This window comes from Castanea sativa, chromosome 2, assembly GCF_040712315.1.
Source record: "Castanea sativa cultivar Marrone di Chiusa Pesio chromosome 2, ASM4071231v1".
Lineage (NCBI taxonomy): Eukaryota > Viridiplantae > Streptophyta > Magnoliopsida > Fagales > Fagaceae > Castanea > Castanea sativa.
In genome coordinates, this window is record NC_134014.1 from 45,465,893 (window position 1) to 45,476,805 (window position 10,913).

General features: G+C 37.6%; 1 protein-coding gene across 1 annotated transcript; it reads left to right on the forward strand.

Annotated features, from left to right (window-relative positions):
• Positions 1 to 6,962: 6,962 nt before the first annotated feature.
• Positions 6,963 to 8,294, forward strand: LOC142625406 (cyclic nucleotide-gated ion channel 17-like). Its single transcript, XM_075799073.1, has 3 exons — positions 6,963 to 7,196; positions 7,358 to 7,653; positions 8,198 to 8,294. The coding sequence occupies exons 1-3, from the start codon at positions 6,978 to 6,980 to the stop codon at positions 8,292 to 8,294; spliced, it is 612 nt and encodes a 203-aa protein (XP_075655188.1). The 5' UTR covers positions 6,963 to 6,977.
• The last annotated feature ends 2,619 nt before the right edge of the window (positions 8,295 to 10,913 follow it).

Below are 10,913 nucleotides of genomic sequence, written 5' to 3' on the forward strand. Positions count from 1 at the left end.
GGGGCTAAATTTGTTGTTTTTTAACTGAATGGTCTTTTCCTTTTTTGTTTGTTCATGTATTTTGCGTTGAATCTTTCTTTATTCAGAATGGGTATGATTCTGTGTGTGTTTGGTTTGGGATTTTGGGGTTTTGGGTTTGCTTTGGCCGTGTTGGTATGCTGAATTGATGTAGGCTAGTGTGTATGGGATTCTATGGACTTTTTAATTAATTTTCAGATTCTCGTCCGATGATTTTCTCGTAAAATCAAATACAATATCTCGCCTTGTGTCCAATGCAAAGATAAGTAGTAGTTTAAAGTTCATGAAGCAAGTTAGAGGTATAATTTTCATGCTTTTTTTTTTCCTTTAGTTTGTACATACACATATATGTGATCCGAAACTCTTTAGATCATTTTGAGCTTTCATACAAAGGGGGGTTTCTTTTGGTTTTATTTAAATGTTTTGCTTTAGACCATTATCAATTTCTTTGTTACTTTTTTGTTTCCTGAATAATTTCTTTGTTACTTGGTAATGTGGGCATGAAATTTATGCATCTAAAATGTTGATAATTTGATAGTGCTTGTGAAAAAGGCTAGAAGTGGCCATAAAGATCATGGCTTTCTATGTTTTGTAGGAGTTTCATGGAAAGAGGTTTTAAGATGAGGAGTTTGCGGTTATTTATTTTTTGCGTGTAGATGTTTAAGCCAACTGTTCTCCATTATTTTCTCGTAGAAAAAAGAAAGAAACAAAAGGTTATTAGAGAGAGAGAGAGAGAGAGAGAGAGAGAGAGAGAGAGAGAGAGAGAGAGAGAGAGAGAGAGAGAGAGAGAGAGAGACAAAGTCTGTATGACAACCTTTTTGTATTTGTTTGGATATGGGATTAGTTCCTACCTGTCACCACACCCTTTATAGTTTTGTACAGTTGGGTCTTGGTGATGAAGAAGTCTCTAAATTAGATCCAAACATAGACAAACTCACTCGTCCGTCGTGTAGCGTCAATGACCTAGCTTGAAGTCAAATCGCATTTTCTAGGCACTTCTAATTTTATACTATTAGAAAAATTCAATCAAGCTTGGATTTTTCAATGACCTAGCTTGGATTTTTCAATCAAGCTCTCTTGGGGAAATAGCTATGGCATTATGCCACAGCATTAGTCCTTTTATGGATTAGGGTTGTGGGAGTAAATTTGGCGAGATAGGGATCAATGATGTTTTGTTTAGTTATACCTACTTTCATAAGCATATTGTGTGTTCATTTCTCAAACTAACTGCTTATCATTTTTGTGTAGTATGGCTGCTGCAAATGCTGGGCGGATTGACTATACAAAGCCTGGACCCATTGACAGGTCGGTGTTGTCAAAGCAGCTCAAGCATCGGTCCGAAGCCATTTGGAATGGGCAGGTAAAACATAAAACTAAAGATTTAACTAATGTACATGCATTTAATTTATACAATGTACATGCATATGCCACCCATATATTAATCCATGGTTTGATCCTGTGCAGGATCCAGTGATCCGTTACTCCGCCGTAGCCGTAGTTCGTAGTTCTCCAATCGAGAGCCAATGGTGGACGACCGAGTCGTGAACATCATCAAGGCAGCTTGGTTTGGAGTGACTTTCGGGTCCCGAGTAGAGAGATTGACCATGGTTTGATAACCGCCTTAGTGGAGCGATGGCGGCCCGAGACTCACACCTTCCACATGCCACATGGTGAGATCACCATCACATTACAGATGTGGAGGTTCTTCTCAAGCTTCCCGTTGATGGTGACGCTATAACAGGGAGCACGCAGAAAACTTGGGTGGATGTGTGCCGGGACTTCCTTGGCTTTCAACCTATAAATCAAGACAACCATAAGCAACTTACCGGGGTCGAGGATTCTCATCAACCGGCTTTTGGAGCAAGTTGCCGATCCATTGCCGCCTAATGCCGAAGAGGACCACCGCATAAGTATGCACGATGCTACATCCTAGCGCTATTGGGGGACACAATATTCATGGACAAATCCGGCGATAGGGTGCATCTAATGTGGGTGCAACAGCTTGGAAGACCTTCGTAACCCACGAAGGTACATAGGGAAGTGCTTGCCTTGCATGGTTATACCGAGAGCTATGCAGGCAAGCGAAGACACTAGTCGATTGGTGGGTGCTTACCGTTACTCCGCATCGGGGCATGGGCCAGGTTCCCCTATTTGTGCCCCGTAGTTGAGCATGGTCCGCCAATGGGTGCTTATGGTCCTCCAGTGCGTGGTCCATTGTCCTTGAAGTAAGTCTTTACCTCATGCACGTCATCTACATTATGCGATCATTCCCTAAGCTTATAATAATGTAACTTGCTTTTATTTCTTTATTTTAAAGGCTTCTAGCAATTTTTTATGTCAACATTGTGTAAATTTCAAATAGAGGTTCAATATATATGATTACGTTAATATACTCCAATTTTGTGATTGTCATGTGGCTTGTATGTGCTTTTTTTTTTATAATCGATTTTCTTATTCTATTGTTATTATTAATTAAGTAAATATCTATAAGATTATCTTAGTAGTTATAACATTGGAATTATCTCTGTACGAAATAATCGAGATATTGATCTATTGCAACTGATTGTAGGTGGTCAGGGTCCCAAACAAGAAAAATAGGCCCGCCCACATCTTTCGTGGACGATATCGCGAGCAAATAGCTTCAATGTTGCTGTGCCGTATGAAAATGCATTGTTTTACATGTTTAGGAACAAGATATTGGATCGAGGGATTTGAAATATAAACATTGCTACCTAACGTGTTGTGTACTTGTTTTTTGGCCGTTGTAGGTGGTGGCAGCCATATGAAGCCGAGTTAGGGAGGACCTTCCGCCATGGTGCGCGTGTGAGGGGCCGTGTGGATGGCAACGGTGCCGCTTGTATGTTTCCACCTAGTAGAAAAACATACACCGGATCATGTCGTTCGTCAATTCTGGGATGATCCAAGAAATTCCTCGCAATGTTGACACCGACACCGTGCTTCATGGCATTGATTCGAGGGGAAGGTCGGTCGTGCTGATTGACGCGAAAGCATGCCGTGCATATCGATGAGTGGGGTAATCGCCTTCAACGACGTTGTGAAGCGGTTGCTTGGTGATATGCCTCCACAAAGCAAAATGTACCATGACCGGTTCAAAAGGATAACTCGGAGGTTCATAGATAGGCCTGGTGCTATAGTGACTCTCGCTAGTAACTTCTCAATGTCTTCTACATCTTACCATATTGAAGTAGCATGAAACCACCGTTTAGATAAGTATACTATCACATTTTTTGCTTAGCACTTGGTCTTTCTATAATTTGCAATTATTACTAGCACAACCAATTCTAAACCAACATTTATTTTATTATCGATTGGCATTGTTGATTTGGTATTGCATTACTAATATGTGTGGTTTTTCCATGTGCAGTATTGAGGGATACATCCGTTTGCCGAGGCGTCACCTAGGGGCACAGAGGACCACAAGGACATTACCGAGGTCCTAACGGCGGCAAAGGCATGCAATTGAACGTGTACAACCTCCTATTCCCGAGGCCCCGAATGAGGAGGCACCTACTCCAACGGCCCAAGCACGAGCACAACCCCGGCCGGATGTCGCCCGTCCGCCCGTTGCTAGCCCTCGGGTTGTCCCTACCCCCGATCCTTCTCCATCCACCCCACATCCATCCCCTAGCCCTACCATCCCATCATCCACCCCACATCCATCCCCTACCCCCACCATTCCTTCACCCACCCCACATCCATCTACTCGCCCCACCATACTGACACCCACCCCACATCCTTGTCCTGGGTCTGACATTCGTCCATCTACTCCACGGTCATTTCCTCACTCGTTACCCATTCCATCCTTTGACCCGGGTATTGATCCAACTCCACCCGACATGCAGCAGAGCCACCCTCCCACGCACATCTACTGCCCCTTCTTCGGCCCATCGACCTACCCCATGTTCAGCCGAGCATCGTTGGGTTACCCGCAAAGGGCAGAAGGTCGGCCGAAACGCATATCAAAGGCACCTCCCAGGGACAGGGGGCACAAACATGGACACAATGCTGGGCCCGAGGCATCTGACGAAGGACATGCAAGACCTCCTCCTTATTATACTAGACGGCATAAGATTCAAAAAAGGTAACTCAAAGCTAAATGTGAAACAACACACTTTATAACTAGTGGTATTCCTCTTTTCACATTTCAATCTACTATTGATTACTTAATGATATTATTATGGAGATCAATATGGTTTTAACGTACATTTTTCGAAGTAGGTGATGGGAACGAGTGGTTGAAGGGGGCCAAAATGACAGTGATGCGGGTGTAGAAGACGGTAAGCAACTACTCTGATTTTGGCGGTTAAATCAATGGCCATTGTCTGCTACTATGGTAAAGTCTTGGGCTGCCAAGCCTAAGTACATCTAATTAACATTTGCCTATACCCTTGGATGCTTAGTTTCTGCCCAAAGAACAGGTTTTACTTTAGTAATTGATGCTTGAAAGTTGTGACTCAACAAATTGGTGATCTGAGTTCTGAGATTAGTTTTGTATTAGCCAATGGGTTAATTGCTTAGCAAAAAATTATTACAAAACAGTCTTTTTTTTGCTGCTGCTGCTGGTTCTGTTTTGTGTGTGTGTTTTCATTTTCCTTTTGCAAATGATTACAAAATTATTTGGGCATGCCGTTAGGCTCATCATACAAGGAAGTGGAAGTTTGAAATTCAATCATGTGAAGACAGTTGATAGGATGAAAAGTTAAATGTGTCAAGGGATGGAGGTTTACTCCCTATTCAGTATACCTTCTCATGTGGCTAATAAATTGGAACTATTACATTGGGAATTTTTATAGGGAGGTTTGGGTGGGATTTATTACATCATTGTGCTTCTGGCTACCACCAGGGAGCTGTGCTAATTTGTTCTCTCTTTATTTGGAGTTCATTGGGTGATGTAGTTGAAGGTTATTGATGTGTTTTTATTTGGAAAAGTTTGTTTTGAAGGCATGGAAATGGGTTGATTTGGAAAGTTACACCTCTTTGCTTGCTTTTGGCTATACTTAATTTCTTTTATGTTAGATTTCATAGATCTATGATAGACGAATTTCATAGATCTAACATAGAAGAATTTCATAGATCAACTACTTATATTAAAAAAAAAATAGAGGAGATTTGGTTGCTCAATTAAAATTTTTATTTGTCTTTTAGGTAAATCTTTGTATACATATTGTATACTTGAGGTTTTTCTTCAAATAAAGCTATTCATTACTTATCAAAAAGGTTCTAACTAATCCTTTTTCTAATATAAGTTATTTATCACTTATCAAAAAGTTCCAAGTAAAATATCTTGAAAAGCTGGATTTTAAGGATGACTACAAGATCAGAAATACTGACATTTTTACCCAATGTTTGATGTGGATTCGTAAATTATAATAATGATATTACTTTATGCAATTCTATTCTATCTGAGAGTTTTGCAATAGCCTTATCTTGGCCTGTGCAAGTCTCTCATGGCGATATTGTCATTTTGGACTCTTTTATCAACATCAAGTATGTTCTTACTAAAACCTAATCATATTTTGACAGGTTGCACCTTATTGTGCATCAAAATGGGCCATTGAGGGTTTGACCAGATCTGTAGCAAAGGAATTGCCTGATGGAATGGCAGTTATTGCACTTAATCCAGGTGTTATAAAAACTGACATGCTTGAGTCATGCTTTGGCGATTCAGCTGGTCTGTACCAGGAACCTGAAGCATGGTAAGAGTTTTTATCTAATTTCAGAATTTAATTCTTTCTTTATGGTATTTATGTTCCAATATCAGAATTTTTGCTTTTCTCTATGGTATTTATGTTGTGGATTGATGAATTCTCGAGAAGATGTCTTTACATGTTCTGATCTGAACAATTTTGTGGTGCTTACATTCTTATTAATCAATTATAGCAATATATACCTTTGCTTTGGCTGGTTCTATTTGCCTCCCATGCCCCGCCCAATAGGCTGAAAAACATAGAATCAGCTTCCTTTTCTGTTCATTATTGAGAAATCTTCATTGAGAACAAATCAAGAAAATGTAATCCTTTATATTGATCCTACAAGAAATCCTAGTGTTCAAAAAATTTGAAATTGATTCATGCATGTGTTGCCCAGAATTTAGAGGAAATCCCTATTCTATCAAACAGAAAAGGCAAACATCTTGTGCTGAAGAACCATGTAAGCAAGTGATCTACCCTAGAATTTCCTTTGCAGGATACAGCTTGATAGCTCATACAATTTGAAAAACTAGCTGCCAAAGATTTGAGGATGAGCTAGGTGTGGAAAACCTTGAATTCCCTTAACCGTCTTGTAGAACTATGAACCAGATGGTGAAGGAATTTCATTACCACTACATTCCTTGAACTTTGAACAATACTCTATCAATTCCTTAGGGTGTTCATGTGCTGGGTTTGGTTGGGTTGAGCCAACCTAGATTGGTAGTATATAATGCCAATTGAAAAGGATAAGGTCTCTGACAGCACTTCCTTTTCAACTTTACGGAACCAACTGGTTCCACTGGGGTTTGCTCATTGATCACCCCATACCTTGGATATTTGCTTTTGTATGCACTTCATAATTTTGAAAAGGAGCCTTAGTCGCTTTGATTGGATGGTTTTATTCCATTCAAGTTCTTAGGACCATCCACATACTTGGTTTTTCTGTTAGGAGCCAGTCATGTAGCTATATATATGAAATCTCAAACTTACACAGACATTTTGCATGAAATAATGGTGATCATGCTCACTTTGTAAAAATCTATTCTGTTCTTAATTTTCTTCATTGGTAGGCATGAAGTTTTAAAAAGGGAATTAACATTTGAAATGTATCCGCATTAGATTACCATAGCAAAAATGAGATGTGTTTAGCCATTTTTTATCTAAACTTTATCATGATTTTGTTTTTCTTGTTTTGCTCCAAAAACTTTCCAAGTGATAAAGTCAAAGCACAACTGATTGAAATTATTTATGCAGATGGTGATCTGGTTTATTATACCAGCAACAAGAAGGTCCCAACTTGATCATAAGAACAATGCCCTTGCACTAATTGTTCTGCTTCAATATGTTCCAAGATTATATCTGATTTTTCCATTAAGTTCGCAAATAATCAAAGCAACCGGAGTGGTCACTAAGACTGCCTGGGCAGGGGCTGCATATAATCTGCTGTTGTACATGTTGGCTAGCCATGTATGTAACCTTTTATTTTTGTTGGGCTTCCTCTAATTGTAATTCTCTCTTTCCCCAATCCCTTATTGGCCTAATCATGGGAGATTTATTTGTTAAATACTATGTCTATTTTCAGTAACACAGTGGGATGCCAAATTGTGAATGCACTTCAATGATTGCAGGTTTTAGGGGCAGCATGGTATTTGCTATCGATTGACCGGTATTCCTCATGCTGGAAAAAGTATTGTAAAGAGGAATCTAGTTCTACAAGTTGCAGGCTGAATTATTTTGATTGTGGTAACCTTATTGATCGCAAGACATGGGAAAGTACTACAAATGTGTTTAAGAACTGTAATGCGGATGAGGATAATGAGTTCAACTATGGCTTATTTCAAAATGCAGTGACAAAAAATGTTCTTTTCTCAAATTTCATTGAAAAGTATTTCTATTGTTTATGGTGGGGCTTACAGAATCTAAGGTATAATTTCTATTCTATTTAGTAGAACCTAAGTTATGAATTTATAAAAATGATTATTCTTTTCAAGCATTAAGATTATCATTCTCTTTTTAACGTGTTCTCTTTGTTTATTGAAAAACAATGTTGATGACCGCAATAACGCATAATTTCTTTTTAAGTATATGTTGTGGCATTGGCTCTTATTGGAAATATGGTTTACAATAACAGACCAGTTTTTGCACCAACAGATGCATGTTTAGTTGCCAATGCAATAACCATATGACCTGCATTTTGATTTCATAACGAAAACTCTTTGAAGTATGGCATTTATGATACGCAATCATGACATGAGGATCAATCATAACTTCATTTTACTATCTTTTATCTCCCAAATCTGACATATGATAGGAAGAACTGTAAACCAAGAAATAGACAGATCCTAGCCCCTGCCACTAACAAGTAAATGCATATGATAGGATCATTAAGAAGTATATTCTCTGACACATGGCTAGTCTGCCCAAAAATAAATTGTTTACATATATCTCTTTTCTTTCTTTTGTCTCAGTTCATATGGGCAGAATTTGTCCACAAGCACTTTTATTGGAGAGACATCATTTGCTATTCTTATTGCCATCCTGGGTCTTGTATATTTGCCCATTTGATTGGAAATATGCAGGTAAGTATTTTTAATTTATTGCCATTGAACTTTCAATTTACTTTTCTGTCAATATAAATCTTAATGAATGTTTATTTTTTGCTTGCTTGATTAAGAAGATAAGGGAGAAGAAAAATGGGGGAGGGAGAATATTTGGTTCAATACTATTTTTATGGGTCAATTTTCGCTGTTTTTATTTTTCATTTAGATAGTTAAATAAGGCACCCACAATAGGTAGCTAGTAAGAGATTCTAGCGTCTATACAAATATGGTTCTACCCGAGGAGTCTTTTGGACAATCAAGCCAGTGTAATCATATGTGGTATTTGAGTGCACTTTTCTTTTGTGTATTATAAAAATGCTGTATTTAGGTGGAACAATTTTCGGTTTAGTGTTCTCAAATTAAAGACAAGAAGAAAATTGCCTTGTGTTGATTCAGAGTCTAGTTATCAGATTGATGATTTTCTAACTTGGGTTCCATGAGTAATGTAAATCTCAGCATAAATTCGGCTTTGGCTTAGGCACACACAAGAGGCCATTGAAGCTTACACAGACATTACTAATCGAGATCTGGCAGATGAGTCATCACTGGCAGTGGCAGTGAACAACCTCATTGCATTGAAAGGTCCAACAGATGTTTCTGATGGCCTACAGAAACTTCATAGGCTGAAAGAGAAAGATTCACAGAATTTCCAGCTTGCTCATGGACTTAACTTGAAGCTTTCACCAAAACAAAAGGAAGCAGTATATGCAAATCGAGTTCTTTTGCTTCTCCACGCAAATAGGCTGGATCAGGTTTTGCACTCTTTATTTTTAACCTTTCTAATTTCAATTTAATCCTAACAAAGTGAGCCATTGTTGGTGGGATGATTTTCTTGATCAACTCTATCTCTCTGGATTCTTTACAGGCTCGAGAACTTGTTGCTGCACTGTCTGACATGTTTACTGATAGTGTGATGCCTGTACTGCTTCAAGCTGCTGTCTTTGTGAGAGAGAACAAAGCTGTGAGAGCTGAAGAAGTTCTAGGACAGTTTGCTGAAAAGTTCCCTGATAAGTCCAAGGTTGTTCTCCTAGCTACGGCATAGGTTGCTGCTGCTGCTGGTCATCCCCAAATTGCAGCTGAGTCCCTGGCTAAGATGGTGAGCAGTGAAATTTTTGTAATTGGAAGATGTTCAACAACTACTACTGACTCAATTGTTCCATGTTTAATTCAATATACATACTTTCTCAAACACACTTTAAATTGTTCAATCCATGTTTTTTTTCTAAAAAATTCTTCTTTAAATAGATTTTCAATCCATGGTTTATTTATTTATCTCCTTATTTATTTATTCTCCCGTGAATTATGACATTGCATTTGAAATGCAGAAATTGCAATCTGGAACCCTTTCTTCCATTAATGTGAAGACGGTTACTAGTTTGGCTGAGGCTTTTTTGATGCACCCTGAAGAACATATGGCTTGGCTTAACAAGATTAACAATGATTTTCAGTTGTTGAAGACACACTTACTCTTTATGCTGATGCAGTCATTTATTACAATGAAAAATGGTGTGTTCTCTTTTTTCACTGTAATCGAGAATTGATTTATCTATTTTTTCTGTTTTAATGGTTGTGATTCTCTTTCTTTTTGAACTTTGATCACATGTTTAGTTCACGCTGTATTTTAGAAGGTATTTTATTATTAATTTTTTGTTGAAAGCATGGTTTATTAAATATATATATATATATATATATATATATATATATATATATATATAGATTTTTGATAAGTAATGGTATATTAAATAGTTTTATATGCTCGCTTTCTCTATATGTCTCATTCTCCTTGCTCCTATAAACCCCAAGTCTGTAATTTAGGTATTCTCTTGAAAATTGTGTTAGAGCCAGTTAAATAGCAAAATCATTAACCATATTTATAAGTTTGAATTTTTTAGGGTGATTATACAAAAGCCCTTTTTCCTAGAGTCATGTATATATATGCATGTATTTGGGACATTCTTATTTTCTTTCCCTCTTTTGAAAAGTAATTTGGGTCTAGCACATTTAATCGTGGTGGGATGTGGGGTTTCTTATATAGGCTTCCATGTTTTTGTATTTCCCTGGGTACTTTAAGTTACAGAGACACAAACTATAGTGGTTAATATTTTCACGTTAATATATATTATAAATCAACAACATTTTTTCCCACACCGCCAATAAAACCTTCGATCTGTTAATTGAATTTTAAGTAGCTTCAGTTTCTTGGTTCCTGTGATGAGTAGTGATTGACGATTGTAATGGAAAAAGTAGTTTTTAATGTTATGCAACGGGGGTTGTACCTCCATATGGACATTATTGTGATTGAATTCTTCATACCAAGATTTTTGCTTTTAATAGCAATAAACCTCCTTATTCTAATGTCAACTATGATTTTTTTTCTTCACCTTTTTTTTTTTCTCAGGCATTGGGCTATTTAGGCAATGGCCTCTTCAAATAAAAAAAGAAATTATATATATATTTGTCTTATAATACGGTAAAAAAATAATTAAATAAAAAAGAAGTCAGGCCTTCCACCAAGTAAAAAGGCTCTTCGTCTGACCAGTAGAATGTTTCATCTTACAATGTTCAAATTTTAATTAACGCATTG